This window comes from Alligator sinensis, unplaced genomic scaffold, assembly GCF_000455745.1.
Source record: "Alligator sinensis unplaced genomic scaffold, ASM45574v1 scaffold476_1, whole genome shotgun sequence".
In the NCBI taxonomy this organism is placed as follows: domain Eukaryota; kingdom Metazoa; phylum Chordata; order Crocodylia; family Alligatoridae; genus Alligator; species Alligator sinensis.
In genome coordinates, this window is record NW_005842444.1 from 567,889 (window position 1) to 588,292 (window position 20,404).

A 20,404-nucleotide genomic window follows, 5' to 3' on the forward strand; every position below is an offset into this window, starting at 1 on the left:
GTGGTTACACAACAAAACGACAGTGGTGAAGCAGTAGTTAAAGATGACAGGTAGGAGATAGCAATTGCTTTTTCCGATGTACATGCGGATGGAGAGCTCACTATTCGGTGAAATAATAGCCAGGGTGTGACTATTCGTATGCGTATGACTATTCGTATGACTATTCGTCCATGGGGACACGGATTCCTGGACAGGGTGATCAGTCCTATCCGAGGGCTCGTGTGGAACCCGGGACCCTGCGCTTTAGCGCGCTGTCCCTTTTATAAACTCTTCAGCCAATCAGAGGAGGCTGCTGATTTACAGTTAAGAGAGTGTGTCTGCTGGCCAGGCAGGCACGCTTCTCCCGCAGCTCCTGATTTGTTAAGGCTGTCTGATCACGAGCTGGTCGGCCTCATGATCATGAGCTCTTCACACGCTGAACATGACCTGCTCTCGTGTTCTGCATTGGTCTGGCATGTGGGCTGAGCGTTTGGTCACCTTTTGTACTCAGACACCAACCACCCAACTTGAGGATTTCTGGCTGAAGGAAGTGTAAAAGGGAAGGTTGCTCTAAAACCACCCAACACCATCAGGAGTTAGCCAACAGGACAAGTGCCCCAGCAGGAAAAGAGAAACCATGACTCGGGTGGGGAGAGGCTTCCTGTTGTGTGCACCACTCCAAATACTGTAAGAGTACAGGAGAATGTTCATAGCTGGTAAAGTCTGGCATGTCTAGAAAAGTCAGAATTTTAGTGTTCGAGATGTGTGGCTAAGGTTGCTTGCTATCCATTTGTGGGTATTTATACCAATATAGTATTTACCCCTATTAGTCATAATGAGATAATTGCTCCTAACATGTGACTGCATCAAATCATGAGCCCTAAACATCTAGTGTCCAAAGTACCATATATAGTGTCCAGACAAAACAGAAATTTCAGATTCCTAGGCAGCCAGACTGTGCATTACCTCCTTTCCACAAGGGCAAAGAAGCAGATGAGGACAACAAATTCCTGATTAGAAGGGAAAAAAGCTGGCCTGAATTCCCACTGCTGCCCTTCCAATAGGGTATTCAAAGTAGATTGCCAAAGGCCAGACCACTGCATCAGAAACCTTGAAACAGATCTTTGCTAAGGTCTAAATGTGAAAGTGCACTGAATCTTCCCCCCCCATCCCCCTTTCAACTAAAGACTGACAGCCAACAAATCCCAGCCAGTACTTCACTCCTAGTAGTTTCAGCTTCCTAATCTGAATGGGGAAAGAAAGAAATAGGTCAGTAAGGAGCTTTCACAGGCCTGCTTTGTTCCAACATTAGAGCTCATGCATTTGTCTTCCAAGAAATAAGTGCCACGCTTTCTTTAAAACCCATAAAAGCTTAGTTAAGGGTCCCGGTCTGATTAAGTTCAACTAAAAGCACAAGGTTCCCTGGAGATAAATTGATCACATGTAGACAAAGAAAGAGCCTGCAAACAACACAAAAGCAGAAACGTTTGCAGTTACCAAAACCCGAAAGAAGGGAGAAGGTAGAAATCTTTCTGATGCTCCCTCTCAAATTCCTAGAGTAGACCAGATTTGCAAACTGAACTGAACCAGGTAATATTTTGAATCTCTCCTCATGTACCAGCACCAGCCGAGATTAAAGGTTGCTTTTTAAGATTTGTTCTCAGCTGTTTGCATTGTCTCAGCTGGCAGCAAAGGGAAAGCTGGCTCAGCTTCCCCTTTGGGTTCATTCCCTGGGTTCTCATGCACCTGGTGAGCACTGCAATGTTTAGGTTGTGAACAGCTCAGGAACACTTAATGTTAGAAGGCAAATTTTAGGGGGGGAGGGGAAACAACTAGGCTGTTTGTGTTTTTATGCCTCCTAAAAGGTGTTTTGTCTTGTTTTTTTCTTTTTCTTTTTTTTTTTGGACAAAACCTCAGTTAGAGGGAAATTTGCTGTGACCATAATCTTGGAACATAAGAAAAGTGTTTTGGTTTGTGCAATTCCTAAAGACACCCTGTCTTCCCCTGTCAAGCTGAGTCAAATGCAATGAGGCTAGGAGAGATTTTCCACATTAAAGAATATTATAGAAGCCTAAAATACAACCGCCTGCTCCTGTTTCCTAAGGAACAACAAAACCTCTTCACTCAGGCAGCACTAATCCCACTTGCCTTCCCTACCCTGCCACTATAATGCCCCTTCTAATTTGCAGCAGGTGTTGGCAAAAGCAGTAGGCAATAGATCATGTCAGAAATGCAAGCCAGAAGAGAGCATGTTTCGGGGGGTGGAGCAAGGAGTCAAGATACTCCTCCAGAGACTGGAAGTGTCCTACCCAACTGAGGCTCAATCAGTGGATAGCAAAGTGTTAAAATTATTGTAAACATCCTTTCATCTAATGAGAGATCTGTGTTAAGATGAGCTGGGGTGGAGCTGAATATGAATTGGGTGTAGTCATAAGGAGCCATTTTTCTCCCATTCAGTGTAGGCTGTTGGAGTGTACATGGTGGTAAAGTACATGGCCCACATTTGTGCCTGAAGTACCGTGTAACACGAGTATATACCACAGTCCCACTCAGAGTTGACAGTGTTAGATATGCATGTGTACATTTGTCCACTCATTTACCCAGAGCTTGAAGTGCCTGCCACCCCATCTTGGGGTCCTGTTACTGCTCCAAAATAACTGGAGTTGATGTACAATGCTGACATTGTGATTTCAGCACTGATCTCTGCGAAGCAACTTTAAGGAGGAGTTGTGGCTGCCCATTCTCTTCTACTCAGGAAAGTGGCTCCAAGGTCCAATCCCAGTTCAATGCAAATCACTGGCAAAACTCTTATTGGCTGCAGGAGCAGGATACAGGTGCTATGAGAGAGAGTGCACATTGTAATCAGTGTTGGTCTGCCAAGAAAAAAAAAAAGTCACCTAACTTAGCATATACTCCTCCTGCCACTTAGCCAGAGTTAGATGAATGCATGTAAGCTCCCTGATTAAGATGCATGACTCCAGGAGGTGAAGTGCTCACACACAGAATGAATGGACTGTGCAAAGCCAGAGTTGCAACACAGTTTGTAAACTGATTTTACTTGATTGCTCAGAGGACAAAGCTATGTTATTAATTTCTAGGTAAAAACTGCAACTGGAGATTAAATTGTGAATGCAAAAAGTTTATTAGCATAAAAAATACAGGTCCAGTAATCAACATTAAAACTGTTTCACAGCATCAGAGGTGCTGTCATTACAAATCTCTCAAGCAGCTGCTATGGTTTAAGAAAAACTTGCATTTTTATGTAAGCAATTTCACACCATGAAATTTGCAGACCTAGCATCCCAACTACTTTTCATACAATTAACAGTTGCATATAAAAGGCGTTCGACAATGCACGGTACACTTGGGTAAAATGCTTGTAATAGGCAAAAACAGTAAAACCTTTTGTACCAAAGAAAAGTGACATTTATTAAAATTAGAGCCGAGAATTAAAATAATTCAGAAGAATTTCCCCTAAATATCTGCATAGTCCAACTAATGTAAAAATGTTATAAAGATGCAAGTACTTGGTTCCATACGAGATCTGTAAAGTTAGGGCTGTTTTATCAGCATTAAAAAAACATGCTATGCTACAGCAGTAAACAGATTAGAAAAAAAAAAAAGTAAATGTTAAACTTGAGTCTAACATTTCAAGCTGCCTTTTTGATAGAATATTAAAAAATAGAGGTAGATGGCTAATATTAGTGGCCAAGCTATTCTAGCAAGAGCCTTCGATGCACTGTCAAGTTTTTACATTTGAAGCCACCTGAAGGTGGCTTCAAATGAATAGAGGAATTCTTTCAAAAAAGTCAGCCAGAAGTCCTGTTGTGCTGATCAATATAGTTTCAGCTGCATGTATTTAGTGTAGAGAGTGGAGGAAGAATCAACTGTCACTATACCGCCATAGGGACACCATTGCTCAAGCACTGCAGCTCATGCACTTATTTTAGGAGAATGCCAAAACGTACTTATTTGTTTCCTAAGCACATTTCTCAAATTTTGCAACTGTTTATTTGGCTAATGACTAATCAAAATAAGATTGCAGGGTGCCACGGCGGCGGACGTCACATGTCCAGCAATGGAAACCACCTCCCAAGGAATTGGCATGGCGAATATTCACTTTAACTGTAGAAACGCCTGCAAGACACAGAAGGCAGAGTCTGTTAAACCAATTCACAGGTTAGGCACTAGGCAGAACACTAAACAAAGTTCAGTGCTCATGACATGATGTGTCCATCTCGTATTTATTGGTTAATAATCTCTCTGTGCCGTACTATCTCAAGTTCTAGGGAAATGTGAATACAGCTTACTCGGCTATTCCAGCCATACCTGCAGCAATATATGGTGCCAGGAGAGGAGCCGACATCTGACATGTTGGGGTACGCTAGTCAAAAACCAAAAAAACCAAACAAACCCAAAAACAAAATCTGTCTTTGCTGTACATACATGAAGAATCAGAGAAGTGTTTTAGCTCTTAGGGTTGAGTTAGAAACCTAGGAATCCAGAGCTCAGATACTAAATACGTTGTTTTAATAGAGTCACTTTCTAGAAATGACATTTTTTTAAGAGTGCTCAGGGCTTATATTTCCTCTTTCCAGTGCAAGAGTTATACAGATTGCCTGCAAACAAGCTAAGCTGCTTCTCCCTTCATTTCACCGCTGACATGTGTGGGCTCAGCTCCCACACAACACCAGTGGACTGACTGAGGTCACGGCACCAAGAACTCCTTCTGAAGCAAGTCCTTCTCATTTCTAGGGGTTTACAGCACTCTGAACTACCAGTTTCTCAGCTGTTCAGTAGAGCTGTTCGGGTTAGCTGCGTTCCTCTCACACGCGGATTTTGGACATTTCATTTGCCTTCTGGTTTCTGAGCCATTAAGGCTCATGTCAGACTTCCCTGAAACTGAGTGCTAAACAATTTGCAATGAAGAAGCCAATGTAGTCACAATTCCAGTGCCTGGGGTTTCATATTGTGAGAGTTGTAATAAACTCATGAGAACTGGCAATACTCCACATCAGCCTACATAGTTTTGGGGTGGACTGAGCCCATTGTACCTGCTCAGTCTAATAGGTTCCTGTTTACGGTGTCAAAGCACACACGTGCAGTCTAGCTATGTGTGAAGTCTTGCTAATACCACCAAGTAGCATGGTGTTCACACTTCCTGCAACCTTTATTGATAAAGACTTTTTAATGGGAAATATTATAGAACTGCACTGAGCACTATGTGCAGTTCTGGTCTCCACATCCCAAAAAGGATGCAGTGGAATTAGAAAAAATACAGGGAAGGGCAACAAGGTGATCAGTGATACAGAGTAGCTGTTGTACCACAAGAGACTGAAAGAACTATTATCCTTTCCATTATCCTTAATTATAGCAAAAACAGAGCCCTGCTGGCAATATCTGTTTTTAAGATAATACTTAGCCCTAATGGCTCAAATCAGAAAAGGAGAAACTTCAGCACAGAGAGTAAGTGATTTGCCCAGTGCCAGATACCCCAGATCCTATCCCCAGTCTGCTCCCTCCAACTAAATGCTATTCACATGATCATTATTAGTATTATTTTAACTTCAGTGTGGTCAAAATCCAAGTGATTGATCAAATCCTAGCTTGATTTCCCAGCCTGTTTAAACAGCAAGTCCTACTGAGAGATTGAGACATTACAGCTTAAGCCACAATGAAGAAACTGATTATACTACTCATTAGTGGCAAGATTTCTCCTTACAAGTTTAGATAACTCATGAACCTCCAGGGCTATATATAAATAACACTTTGGTTTCTACGGTCTTTATTCATAGCATGGCTTAAGTTTAAATAGACTGAATCCATCTCTTCTCTGGCAGCACTATTACAGATTCTCTCTACTCTCTGTTCAGTCTACTGCATACTACCATTTTATGGGCAGTTAGTTCACGTTCTCAACCCACTCCATCCCCAACTGCTTGGGAAAAAAAGAAAACCGAGCCCTGACAGAGCCATTTCCAGAAGCTGCCACTTCTAGGGGAGCTATGAATCAGCTGAAATCCCTTCATCAGGTATCCCAAGTTTGACCATTCATAGCACAAAGAAAAAGTTTAAATCTGGGGCTGTAAGAATTTTTGTGCAGTTCAGCCATGAAGGATAAGCAAGGCTCTGCACAGGCAGTCCTGCCCATCAATGCATGCTCATGTTTTTTCAAGAAGAAAAACTGCATTGCAAAATTGGAGAAACTAACTTTTACATCTTTTACATTTAAAAAGGAAACAAATTCGTTCAGGAAGGATTCTTTGACTTGAAGAATCAGTGAACTCATTCATATGATTCTCACCCAGGAATTCAGTGGGTAAAACAGTTCTTCCATTTGTACAGTACTAGCCATTCTACCTATTTAGAGTGCAGTCATAAGAACAGGTGACCTCTTAGAGAATTTTACTTTGGCCTGTACCTACACAACAAACTAGCACTCACCTAGATTTTCAAACATCTTCTGAATGGAAGTCTCATTGGCATCCACCATCACACGTTTTTCATCCAGCATTAAGACATTCATGGAGAGCCATTTAGAAGACATCCACAGTGGGTGTCCTAAATACATTAAAATGAATGGCTTAGTCTTGCAGTCATGCATTCAGTTTCATTCTTGCCCTATGCACCCCAAGCTGCTGGTCTTACAAATGCAGAGCAAATGCAACATACCATCTGGGATGAGTGGAAGTGGGGGCTGAACCACTGTCCAGCCTGCCTTTTTGAAGAGTTCAATCTGAAAGAGATTTAATCTAATTAGGTTTCCAACGGGATTTAAAATGTCTTCCCATCACTTTCCCCTCCAGCCTTTGCATTTTTCCATGCTGCCTCTTATGCATGGCATACCTTCACCTCATTCAAGTTCTTCCTGCAAAATCAATTTTTCATGTAAGCACATTTACAAAACATATCCACGGTTTCATCACTTTGTATTAGAATTCAGTTCCATGGCTTTTGTATTCAAATCTATAACATAGAAAGAAAGAGGTATGCAAAAAAACTTTGGATCCTATTGGTTAAGAACAAATACATGAACAAGAAGTGAATGGTATTTTTATATTTGCATCATTATTTCTAATGTATTATTTTATTGATGCACAGAGCACCAATCGTATCACTTAGACTTCTATTAAGCCAATGAAACTGTAACTGTGCTTGCCAAGAATCACCATATAGTCTTCTACTGTTCCATCATGCTCCGCAGGAAACATTAGAAGGCAAATAAACTGTCTGCTGGTGTAGTTATTTTAACAAATAGCATAAGCCCATGGTCATCCTAGGAAACAGTTTATTTTTACTAGGAAATATTTACTATAACTATAAAAGTATCTTTGCAAAGCAAAGGGGACAATTTGGATAAACAGAATAGTACCGGGGTCTTCAATCTCATAGGGAACTGTGCACGCTTGAGTGCTTATAGCATTGCTTTATTAAAAGTCCACCACAAGGGGGAGCGCTTCTTCTGTAAACCTGGTCACCAAGTTGTGGGGTGATGATTTTAAGAGCCATCCCACACAAATGGCTTACTACCTTCAGGGTCTGTAAGGAAGACATCTTACAAATAAACAAGAGCATACAGAAGGGTCATAGTCCTCTTCCTGCACCATTCACAACAATTAGCTTTTCCCCACCCTGTAGCCGATGTGGCAGGTTTTACCCATTACAGAATATCCTCTCTCCTTTGAAGTGCCCTTCCCAGAGTTACTTAACAGCCAAATGAGCTGGCAACTACTGGACTCTTTCCTTTGGTATAATTAATACTGAAGCTGAAAGACAGGGTGGGCTTCTAGAAATAAAGAAACGCTACTCCTCTGAAGAACAGAGATACTGTAGCCTCTATCTGAACCCAGGTAGCGGAAGTACAATATTATGTGAAATGCTCTGCAAGTAGCATCTATTTTATCTGTTTGCTTTGAGATTCATAGGCAACTTTCACAAACACACAAGCTATGGACAACAGAAGTGGCATGGTAACCACATTCCATATCTCCTTGCTATGTAGGAAGCAAGCAGCAGTGAATGGGAATAAAGAGCTGAGCTGGTCATTTTTGTGGCTTGCTCCGAGGTGGAGTCCTGGTGCCAGAGCCTACTGAAATTCAGATGTACAGTTCAATAACCATTACACAAAGCCTTGAACTCAGTGCCAAGGGCCAGTAGAAGCTAGAGTCCAGGGATTTACGTAACTGAAAAAATAACCCTTTGAACCAACTACTGTACTTAGCTCAGCTGGTAACAACATGGTGCTAACACTACCAAGGTTGCAAGTTTGATCTCCAATTGGACTAGATGATCTCATGAGGTCCCTTACAGCCTTACGATTGTTTTTCTAACCAATTCCAAATTCTGAGTCAGCAATTATTCTGCTGTCATGTAGCTTTGCTTCTGTTCCCTCATCACAGTCTTACCTGTTGGCATGGACGATCTGGGTTGGACAGCACAAGGCCAGGTCCAATGATATTAAATGTGGCATCAATGTGCATAGGATTAGGATCTTTAAAAGAGATGATGTGTACTCTATATTCAGGTGCCAGATGTCTCCGCATCCACTCAATGCCCATGTAGTTAGTAACCTGAAAAAATGGTGACAAACTGTGGATTTGTGTTTTATCTTTATAAGCTAAATTATTTAAGAACTTTGATCTTGGTTTCCTTGTTTAAAAAGAAGTATGTGCTCTCATTTACAAAGTCTGCCTGACCACTGTCTGATGTCTATGGAAAATCTAGTTTCCTTATATAGAACCATAGGGTTAGAAAGAATCTCAAGCCAAAGCCCTGCAGAGATACAGGCTTTGCTGTTCCTCAGTCAGACCCCTATCCTTCCTCTTCTTAAAAACTTCTCAAAAACTTGGAAAGCTGTGTTGAGACCCCACACCTTTCCTGGGGCATTTGTTTTTACTCTGTCTGTTCTCATGGACAGGACACTCTCCTGAGGTTTAATACAAGTATCTTTTCTGTGGTTTAAGTCCATTACCTCTTGTTCTGCCTTCTGGGCCAAGGAAGGACAGCACTCCTTTGTCTTCTTCATGGCAGCCCTTCCAAAACTGGACAACCAGTATCACACTCCCCACCCCTTTAACCTCCTTCTGTTCAAACTGAAGTGTACTGAGCTGCTTCAGGTTTTCCTCGTGTCTTTCATTCCAACCCCTTCATCTTTGTCACCCATCTCTGTATCCTCTCCACTTTTTTCTGCATCCTTCCTGGCAATGCAGTACTCAAACTGGATAGTAAGATCATCTGCCTGCTTTGCATAATGCTCCTTTTAATGCAACCCAAATTGTATTTCCCTTTTTGTGACAGTGTCACATTGCAGATCCATAATGAGTTTGTGAACACCGTAATCCTTTTTGGCAGTGCTACTGCCAGCCCAGTTATCCCCATTCTGTATTTGTACATCTGCTTTTGTTTCCTTATATGTAGTACCTTGGATTTGCCATTGCTGAACTTCCTTTATTGCCCAAGGCCTGTTCTCCCATTCAGCAAGATTCCTTTGCACTTTAATCCAGGGTGTTCACAGCCCCACCCTACTTGTGGCATCTGTAGATCTATATTCCTGCAACCCCATCATTAATAAAAATATTAAATAGTACTGGATCTGGAACAGAGTCTTCTGGAAAAAAACACCCCCTGCCATCACTCCATTCATAACCCACAATTCGTTTTACCGTTAAATCAGGAAAAAAAGATTTTAAATTTAAAAAATAAAAATAAAATAAAAGTCAGCATTTGAAAGATATTACAAAACTGCAGGAAGCAGCCCTTGCCTACCTGGCTTCTTTGTACAAAAAGATCTCTTCCAGCTCTAATAAAGTCAGCAGCATCAAAGCATGGTTCATATTCAGTGGTCACAAATTTTCCCTGAGCAGCCAGCTTATGTCTATCTTCAACAGAGCGGATGGGATAATCCTAGTTGTGAGAAAGAGACAAGACTATTCAAAGGCAAACTTGGTCTGAATTGTCAGTGGAAAAAGGCTATTACTACAACTGCTGCTGAAGTAAGTATTTTAAGATTATAAATATACTGACATCTGGTATAATCCTCAATGTTATTTTTCTTCTTTCTCCACTTCCATTTGTGTAAAAACCAAGGAGAAAAAAGCATACATGAAGCTCAGCGATGCATGGACTCAATTAGCTGAAGCAACTAGCAGTTTGCCAAGTGAATTCAGAAACAAGTGTGTTTAAAGAGACGGCTGTTACATAAGAAAATTTTCCTAGACAGTGGTCATCTCTAGAACATTGTACCTTCTGCACTGGAAGTAAACATTACTAACCAAGATATTTCACTGTATCAAACTTTAACACAAAGCTGTTGTCAGACTAACATTGTACACCCTGTGGTTTGGAAAAAAGCATGTTAGCTTGCATATCCAATGAGACTGCACTTAGTGCTTCTAATCATGTTTTAGAATAGCATGAGGAAGAGTCACATTCTCCCCAAATAGTTCTCTGGGTAAGATCTTCTAGATCTTTAAACATACTTAAGCTGGAAGTATTCTAGCACAAACAAATTATGTGAAACAATCCGTTATTGGTAAGAAAGGGCCTCTGCTGTGAGAAAGGATGATGCAAAGAATAAAAGCAGCTAAACCAATGCATGCATTTCGTATCCTAGGCTAGGGGCCTTCCCTCAAGTATTGAGACAGTTCTGCCATTGTCCTGGAAGAAACTTAGCAAAAACATATATCCCACAACCAATTCTAACCATCACAATGAGGTATACGATGACTGATAGTCTCCAAGCCTCAAAGAAATTAGGACTTGATAGGTAGCTACCAATATCTGGAGCCAGTAAGTGAAGTCAAGGCATAGGCTTTGGGTAAGGTCTAAAATAAAGTAATTGCAGAACTTTGAACATTAATAGGGGGCTCCTACACTACCTGGAAAGTCTGCTTCTAAGGTTTTTTTTGAGTTATTAATCCTCACAACATCTCTACAAGATAAACATTATACAAATTTTTCTCTTCTCATCTGTAAGGAAGAGAACACAATTTATTAGCCTCCATTTTCTGAAGAATACAGCAAGAGAGTCAGTGTTAGGCTTGGAAAGTGGTTCCCTTCTCAAAGTAGTACAAGCACATTTAAGATAGCTTTGACAACATCCCCTTTAATGTTTTCTCCCTCAGTATTGTTTTGAGTTACCACATTAGATAACTCAGATCTGCTCTTAACTTTACAACAAACTTACCAGCATAAAGCTTAATTAATTACATGTTAAAGCATTACGACAGGTAACACCAAGTCATTCTACAAAAGCTTCGTAAGAACTATTTCCTTTAAGAAGTCCCAGCCAATTTATTCAGCAAAGAATATTTGGAGGAACACTCGTCAATAATTTTAAATCTTTCACAGGTTTCTTTTGCACATTTCTCTCCCTTTGGCTACAACCAATTTCTACTCAGTTTTATATTCTGGTTTTCAATAATTAACAATGCATTCTACAAAAAATGGGTCTGGTACCACCATTACTAAAAATGTTTTCATACATTTTGTAAAGCTTCACGGAATGTAAAGCGCAGTCCAAAGCCACCCGACAGCAAGTGCCATAAATGTGTCACCTGGGGTGGGGACAAATGAAGGAAAGAGAATAATACCTGGTCATAGAGTTCATCTGCCATTGTGGGCTTGGGTGCAGTTGTCCACTTGGCCCCACGGTTGAAGTATTCCTTGATGATTGGCCGGTATGCTCTATATTCAAAGAAACGAGCTCGCCAGGCCATCGGAGCCTCAATAATTTCATTTCCAACTACCAACAGGATGTCTCTTGGCATGGCAGCATACATACCTAAAAGAAAAAAAAAAGATAGCCATCAGGCTATATGGAAAGGAATACATATCTTGAAATAATTAACAGCTAGAATATCTGCAAGACACTTTACTGAATTTAGCAATTATGAACATTGTTTAAAACCTCAATTCAAAGCTTATGTATCTCTGATTTAGTCCATCTATAAGGTGCATCTATACCCTGCCTCCTGCTCGTCTTCAGACTAACATGCCTAAATACCTTTCTCTGCTCAGGATGACCAGGAAATAAGTGGTAAGAACCTCAGTTACAAGATGTCATTTACCTGTAGACTCAAAGTCAGGTGTTTTATATTTGACTGACCAGTCAATTGGCTCAGGCCTCTTCACAATGACTCCTTCCATTTTCAGAATATTGCACATTTCTTCAATTTCAGCAACAGCTTTTTTTAAGTGATCTTTGGGGAAGCTCTGGCCTCCAAACTGCTGGTAGAACCCCCAATACTTTTCATATGTGTTGGCCTGAAGAGAAAAAAGGACAGATAGCTCAAATAACCACTCTACTTGATAATGTTGGAGTGATGTTGTAGCTGTAATGGTCCAAGAAACATCCAAGTTGGTACAATAAAAGATAAATCAATCACAATAATCCTTCTTCTACTTGGGAATATTTCATACAATGGAGCTGATTTTATTAAAGCAGCTATTACTCTTCTAGTCACAGGTTTTTGTATGTCTTCCACTGTTTCACCTACATGTCTGATGTCCTAGTACTGTTTCCCTGAATGCCTTGCAGATGGTCCTTCAGAGGTGACACTGTCAATGGTGTGGGAATCCTTCTACCACCCAGAGACTAGAGCCAGGCAAATAGGAGAAGTTTCATGACTGCAAATAACTGCTGCCAACTCCTGGCTGAGAACTGCTTTTGGAGCATTAATATTTGTGCAGGCACTTTCAGTACGAAAACTTGGAATTGCATTTGATGGGGTGTGTGTGTACGTGCTCTATGATGTACACGTGTTAGGACTCCGGGACTATAAGTGACTGCCACTTTTGGGAAGCACTGCTCTGAATGGTCAGCAAGCTGAGTAGCCCAGTCAAGAGTTAAGTTAATATTATCTGGAGTTAAATTTCAATAGTACACGTTGAGAAGGTTCAGACAGCCAGAGAATAAATAGCTCCCCTGTCGGTTACAGTTGGCATGCATGGCACACAGCCTAAGATAAAGATATCTTCTCCAAATAGAAGAAATGACAGAGAATAAAAATGGCCTGCAACGTGACAACAGCATGATTTTTTTTGCATAAAAAATCTTTTAAGATGAATCCACTGAGTTACCTTATTCGTTACCTACCTAAATGGAAGTCAATAATCTCATTGAAGTAGAAAAATATTTCCTGCTAATTCCCTTCTAATCACAACCCTCTAGCAGAGCCCACTCCTGATGATCTCACTAACTGGCCTGATTAAAACCAGGTACCAAAAACTAAATGACTACAGCTGAATATTATGGCAATCAAAGTTCAATCACAAAGCTTTCATTTCTACCATGTTACCATTTTTCCATCTAGCTAACATCACTCACCCCATCTGAAAAGCAACCAGATATCTTAAACCTAAGTTTCTCTTGCTGCAAGAGTATTAAGACAGCACTAAGGGCTTAGGCACAGGAAGTATGTACTCTGATGTAATTTCAATTCACTGCACGATAAAAGTGGAGTGGATATACAATACACAGCCTTAAACTACTGTAAGTTATGTAGCTCTAGGGCAGTTACCCATCTGAAGTACCTGAAGTCTTCAAACACCAGGGTAAGTTCCAACAATGTACCAGTCATATGTTTGCTCCCATGGTTGATTGCAATGAAAATGGGCTCCTTGGCCACCTTGTCACTTAAAAGTTGTAATTGTGACTACTGTAGACAGCTAACTTGGGAGAGGTGATTGTAGGGCTACTACTTATACAGAGGTAAAATTCAGGGTAAATTACTCCAGAGGGTGTGGACACATAACATGATTACTAAAATGGAGTTCTGAAAAAATAGTCAACAAATGCAGATGCAGTACTAAAGTTCATTTTCCTTTTATACATGTGGATGCTTGTATCTTCTACAATTGTAGAATCCCTTTTGGTGTGTAAAAGCCAAACAACAGATCTGAAAAGCTAGTGACAAGGGTATGTTTGAGCAAAGAAATGAACCAACGGCAAAAGCCAATGGAGCAAGTGATAGAAGACGTGTCAGCTTCTGCTACTTAATATTTACACTCCAAAGTATTGCCCAAAGGTCCAAGTCAGGATCTGGGCCTCCTTGTGCTAGACACTGTGCAAACATACCCCCTACTATGATGATTCCAGTTTAGGAAGATGGGAGAGAAACAGTAATACAAGGACCTTGAAGTTAATCTGAAAGGTAAACTTGTCTGCGAGTTTAATCTTTTGTTGATCCACTTTGCCCTCTGGTCCATCTTTCCACCCAGTAATTTTTACATGCAATTACTGCTTATTCTCCTCTGCCTTCCCACCTCAAGCTTCACTTCAGCACAGTGGTGCACCACTTCCAGTGACTTTGGAGAGTCATATATATGTCATATATATATATATGCCCTGAATGCAGATACCCCACTTCCCAGGAGACTGCCCTTGGGCAGGAAGGACCCTTAACATCCATACTTAGGGGAAAGAAACGTGTTCTGTAAAGAGATGGGCAGAAAGTTGGTTTGCTATCATTTGCCAGGGCTGGACTGAGACAAATGCCATATGCCGTTACTTAGAGCCCCTACTCCTGGGCTTCTGTGAGAACTTTGAAATCTCTGCACTTGTTTTTCAGGTATTATTTTTCCTAGCCCTCATGGTTGAGGAAAAAACCTGGAAAACACAACAAATCTATAATGAAATTGCTGGCCTCTGCCTCTGTGCAGATATCCAGAAACAACTCTGAGGGGTGTAAACTCCATTAGGCTCCTCTGTCAACTCTGGGTGGGCACCGTGGCTGCCACCATGTGAAGTACAGCCCATCACACCACTCCAGGAATGGGGTGGGAAGGTCACACACAGAGGTGTAGTAGGAGCCAAGTCCTTCCTTCTGAGACAGATTCCAGCTCTCCTGTACACGGGAAGTGATGCTCATGGGACAGTGAAGTCTACCCAAATAGCAAAGATGGCAGGACTTCCTCATTAGCCTGGCAGAAAGCCCTTGTTACCACCTCCATGAGGCAGGGTACAGCCTCAATATGCTCAGCAGAGCTGTGGTTTCAGCATATGGCTGGCATGGAGATGTAGTCAACCAGTGTGTCTGAAAGCATGTGTACAACAGTGATCTGTGAGAAGCTGAAGGGTGCTTACTGGGAATGCCTCCCCGGCCAGGAGCTCCGACCCAACTGGAACGGGACCTCCGTGCTGCAGCAGGAGCTCCCAGTGTGCCCCAACCCAGTCTTATCACCGCAGCAGGTGAAAGGGATTGGGGCAAATTCGCAGCCGGGGCAATATCCAGGGGAAAGCTAGGGAGAGAAGGCGAGGAAGGAGGAATCCTCAGGAGGATGGAGGCTGGGAGCACCCAACGCTAGACTGACCCAGGAGCCGGGTAAGCACCCGATTGGTCTCCGGGTGTGGAAGAACCCCTTTAAAGACGGTAAAGAGAAGGGCAGAGAAGAAAGGAAAGGAAGCCAAGGAGGGCAGATGCTTTGGAGCTGGGGAAGCCCGTTATTTTATTTATTCAGGGACAGAGATCAAGCTCCACTGGCTGCCGAGTAACTCAGGCGCAGCCACGGCAGGAAAGAAAACTGATGAGCACAGGTGAGAGACCCGGGAGGAAGGAAAAATGAAACCCAGCCTCTCCAAGGGCCCCGTAGCCTAGACCCCGAGGGGAAAAGAAGCCAGGGCTGGCTGAAGAAAGAGGGCAGGGAAAGCAGTGTCCTCTCCCAGTCAACCTTTACAATCTCATTAAAGGGGGTTTTTTTGTTCGTTAAGTGGCCACGTGCTGCCAATCAAGCCCAGCGTGGAGGGAAAAGGGTGCTCCCCAGCCCGCTGGGGAATGCGGGAAAGCCGGTGCCGAGAGAAGCCCAGTAACAAGCCCAGGAGGTAATCGGGACCAGCTTCCCGGAGAACCAAGATCTGCCAAATGTTTTAATGATAAGAATAAAAAACCAAAGGAAAGGAAAGAACCTTTCCAGTCTAATCATTTAGCTGCTTTCCCTGTTCACGGCCTCAGGAACTGGGGCGGGATCTGGCAGTCAGTCGCAGTGGAGGTGGGTAGTCACCACCTCCCTTTAATTAACATCTCCAATAATCAAAAGAAAGATCCTTTTCAACATCAAAGTCATGGCAGGCGGGGAGAGAGAGAAAGAACATAGGAACCCCTGACCAAAGGTTGGGAGCACCCCTGAGTGGGCCAGTGAATGTCCATCAGATGTAAGGGCACACGCCCATACCTGGTGACTACCCGACATGATCCCACAAAATTCTGGACTAGTGAACCACCATCATTCATCAAAACAATGGACCACTAACCTGAATCGTCAGATTGGATTTATCCAACCTGGCCACTTGAGCTTCTTCCTACCTACTTCCTCAACAGCTTCCCTTCTGCCATGGGCCTTGAGCAGATAGGGGAAAATTGAACTTTTTAATTTCTGGAATGTCCAAGCACACAACTTGAAAAAGTGATAGACACTACCAAGTTGAAGAAGGGATAGAGATCACTTCATAGTTACCCACCTCTGCAGTGTTCAAGCAACTTGTCTTTCCTCTATTTCCCACATTTCTTTTTTTAATCAGCTAGTCTGGGGTAATCTGATCACCACACAGACTTCACCAGCTGTTCCAAAGTCACATGTAGATGATGTGACATGGTCAGCATTCCTGTGGAATCCAGTTCAGTTAACAAGACAAATCAGTCACACAGGATAAATGCAAGTTAGTTCCAAAACCACCAAGAATGAATCTGGACCCAGTGAGTGCAAGGAAATCTTTACTCCCCTTTTCCTACCACGCATTCTCCTACAGCCACACATACTTTCCTCTTTACTTCCCAAGAAATTACATGGTTGTGACAAATCCAGCTGTAAAAGGGTCTTGAGTCAAGCAATGTCAAGATCATACTTTAATAGAGAGCACACATCCCTGCTGTCAGTACAACGCAGATAGGATGTCCTTAATGCAGCGATTCTGGGCTGAGTTCATCTGCTTAGTCACCTGCCACAACACTGTCAGAATTTGTCCAAACAGAAGTTTTGTCCTATGTAAGCATATCTTGCTCCTAACAGATTAACTAATAGCATAACCAACATTTGACAACATTTGTATGTGTAATGAACTGTGATTTCAAAATGTAATGGTCATACTATTAATTATTTGTAGGAGGACTTCGTATTATATGGCTCTTCAATAAGCAATGAAAGCAGCCTACACTTCACATGAACATGTATTTTAGAGATTTTAAAAAACGGTACTGTTTATTACTTAAGAGTTTCATATCTGATATCTATTTTGTGTAGTGATAATATTTTTCCCCAGTTATATATTCACACCAGCAAAGAAGACCGATGTATTGTTTTGTAAAAATGAAGAGAGAGACTTGTACCAAGATACTACCCAGCAATTAGTGCAATGGTCATTTCACTTCTAGTGATTTTCCAAATGTGATACTGATGCACACACTTTTGTAGCATCCATAAGGGTGTGTACTAGTCATCAAGTGCCAATGCCATTTATATTCATCAGACACGCAGTGGTACCCCACTTCCATTCATTCATTCCTCCTTCTTATGCGAATCACATCGTTTACAGATCGCAGCCAAAAGACTGAAGTGGCTGCCAAAAACAAGTCTTTCAAATTACAGGAGGATACGTTGACTGCAGCTGTATTCACTCCACAACATTTTTAAAATAGGTATTTTGCTGGATTATCTGAAAACTATAATTTTTTTTAAATTTCAGAGAGACAGAGAGGGAGCACAGCACTAATTATCCCAGGCTGAGTGCCAAGCACATGTAGTTGTACTGCTTCTAGTTTGCAGGCTAGAAAGTAAGGAGCTAGGTTGGGTATCTCTTCATGACACTGCTTACAATGGGTAGATGTATCCTAATTTTGCTGAAGGGAGTTAAACAAGTGCTACAGAATTTTGACCACAAATAATGTTACAAGTTAGCTATAAAGCAAGGGAGTATTTTTTCATGCCCTCAGTTGCTTCATGGAAGTGCAAACATTACCTTCGATTTTATGAATTGCATCTCCTTTATCTTGTACATGAGAAATGCCATTCTCAGTTAGCATATTTTCCTAGTAGGGTTTGGGTTTCTTTGCTCAAGCAAAATGAGATGTCACAGCTGATTTGCAGCTCTGAATAGGTAAAAGCAGATCGTGGTGAAATCAATAGTAATGTTTCCCTGAGTTCAGTGGTGCCAGTATCACCTCAAGTGCACAAAAGAGGGATGGCAAGTGCAAACAATGAGTTTTATGTCTTGTGTTTGAACAGTAGGAATAGAGATCTATTGGACCTTCCCCAATAACTCCTTAGTTTCTCTTAGAACCAGAAACCAATTTCTAAAGCAGAACTAAGCAGGAAAAGATATTCAAAAAGAAGCGTGTTTCACTATCTAGATGAAACCTGATGATCTGAAAATCCACTTTTAATGTGTTAAACATTTTCATCCTGCATTTAAAATATATTAAATTTTGTAAGCAGGTTAACATTAGCAATATGGGATTATATAGAGTATATATTTTTATAAACATTTCACTTCGTTTTTAAACAAAATACTATTATTTTAAACATGTACACCAAAAAAGTTGAGCTAGGACACCTGAACCTAGAATGGAATCCAAGAACTAAGATTTGCAAATTGGAGGGAGCATGGGATGGAATTGTAATCTTAATTCACAACATTAGATCATAATTTAAATGCTTTTGAAGAAAGAAGATCCCAACATGCAGAGGAAAAAAGAAACCTCAGGAAGAACCCCACACCACTTTCAGGTTTGGTTGATATGAACTTCAGATGTGATAAGTACGGAAAGGACTCGCACAAGAATTGGGCTCTACTGCTAAACTTGGAGATGTTCAGCAAGCTGATGCCTCACTAAGGAAATTCTATTGTGTTGCAAGACAAACAGATGCCTACTAATGCACAACATGCTTGGAAAATAGACTTGTATGTATTTCCATACAATGCTGAATCTACAGTATGGCAGTTCCAATTAGGAAAAATTAGAAGCAAAAGAATCCTGCCAGCTTACAGCTGTAAATATTAACCCTGTCTCTAAGAGTCAGCAAGCAGATTGCCTGTTTTAGGGTTGCTCTTTGCTCCACTGTTGCTGGTAACCCTGTCAGCACGTAGTGGAGGTAAAGGGGAAATCACATCAACAGCTATGCCAGTGAACTCCTCAGTGTGCACAGGGACCCTACAAACTAAGAAACATTATATGCAAAATGATGCATTTTTTCCAATATAAACCTTTTACCTTAACCTCCACAGAAAAAGGAGGGACACATGCATTTTCAGCTCTCCCTACAATTACTTCCTCCAGTGGGTCCCATTCATTGTATGAGCAAACAGGGCAGTCATTCAGAAGAGGATCGGTGGCCTTATTGTCATCAGCAGCACAGGAAGCCTCAGAGGCTGTAGCTGCCTGGGTGCTCTGGAAAGTTCGCTGCACCCATCCGGTAAGTGATCTTCCAAGCTTGAAAAGGGAAAAAAAAGAAAAAGAAGAAAGTCAGGTCTTTCACACAACTAAACAAATACAAGAGGAGAAATTAAGCATCCCTGGGTCTTTGAGTGCAGCGTATGTTGCCTGGAAGGCTTTTCTTTAGAGCACAACACTCTTTATTGTAGGCATTCCCCTGAAATGTTAATATTTCACCTTTAAAGAAGCACAGCTGTGTTGGACAATGAACTTAGGCCTCGGAGAGACCTCCCAGGTCTCCAAGTTCTGTCCTTTGCTATTTCAGACAACCCTGTCATAATCCTGGCCATAAATCTATCAGGCCATCTTAAATCCATGTAGGATTCCCCCCTCCCCTGCACCTTCTCTTATAGACAGTAGTTCCATTAATTTTACACATAGCGTCAATGTGGCCACTAAACAGGCAAACCTAATCTGGCCCTGTTTTAGGTCCATCCATCGAGGCACAGAAGAGCTGGGTGGAGGAAAAGCATCTTTGCAGCTCTCGCTGTCATGGCTGGGTTGCCCCGTAGGGTGGCACTGACACTTGCCAAGGTGCTAGCCTGGACAGGAGGAACAGCTGCGAAGAGAGACTAGAAGTCCAACCAGACACCCTCCGCAGGGAGGCAGGCCGGATGAGGGCACAGCGCGCTGCCCCGCGGGCCACGATGCCAGCCCCGGGTTTCCGAATCCAGGGGTCCCCTCCTAGCGCTGGCCACCCGCACCACGTCTCTCGGCAGCGCACGGGCGCCCTGGCTGGGGCATGCCAGCTGGCACCAGAAACACCCGAGGGACCCGCTGTTGAAGGGAGGCAGTGGCACTCAGCGGCGCTATCATGGGACAGCTGCCCCCGGGCTGCGATGGATGCAGCCCCCAGGCAAGGCAGGGCTTCTCCTTTCAGTGCCGGACCCCGGGCCGGGCTCGGGGCTCCTCTGGGAGCTACGCACCCGCGACCCGATGTAGTGCACCGCCTCGGCTCCGCGGCTGCCCCCGCGCAGGCACCGCACGCGCAGCATCGCTCC

The 20,404-nt window shown here is 42.3% G+C and overlaps 1 protein-coding gene across 3 annotated transcripts; it reads right to left on the reverse strand.

Moving 5' to 3' along the window:
- Window positions 1–384: 384 nt before the first annotated feature.
- On the reverse strand, window positions 385–20,398 carry GATM (glycine amidinotransferase). Of its 3 annotated transcripts, none has more exons than XM_025212101.1 (9): window positions 20,330–20,398; window positions 19,182–19,400; window positions 12,048–12,243; window positions 11,571–11,761; window positions 9,745–9,882; window positions 8,385–8,549; window positions 6,652–6,715; window positions 6,424–6,540; window positions 385–2,816 (listed from the first exon to the last, which is right to left on the reverse strand). In XM_025212101.1, exons 1-9 carry the CDS (start codon window positions 20,396–20,398, stop codon window positions 2,788–2,790), a joined length of 1,188 nt encoding a protein of 395 aa, XP_025067886.1. In that variant the 3' UTR covers window positions 385–2,787. The 3 variants fall into 3 exon arrangements, with proteins under 3 accessions (XP_025067886.1, XP_025067887.1, XP_006030465.1); XM_025212102.1 differs by lacking the exon at window positions 385–2,816 and adding an exon at window positions 2,827–2,852; XM_006030403.1 differs by lacking the exon at window positions 385–2,816 and adding an exon at window positions 3,103–4,116.
- Window positions 20,399–20,404: the final 6 nt, after the last annotated feature.

Bases quoted from the DNA above. Each gene is read 5' to 3' on its own strand.
- GATM (XM_006030403.1), bottom strand. From the start codon at position 20,398: ATGCTGCGCGTGCGGTGCCTGCGCGGGGGCAGCCGCGGAGCCGAGGCG. The intron at 19,401-20,329 runs GTGCGTAGCTCC...TCCCTTTTCAAG, and splicing joins TGCACTACATCGGGTCGCGG to CTTGGAAGATCACTTACCGG. The intron at 4,117-6,423 runs GTGAGTGCTAGT...TGTGTCTTGCAG, and splicing joins GAAGATGTTTGAAAATCTAG to GCGTTTCTACAGTTAAAGTG.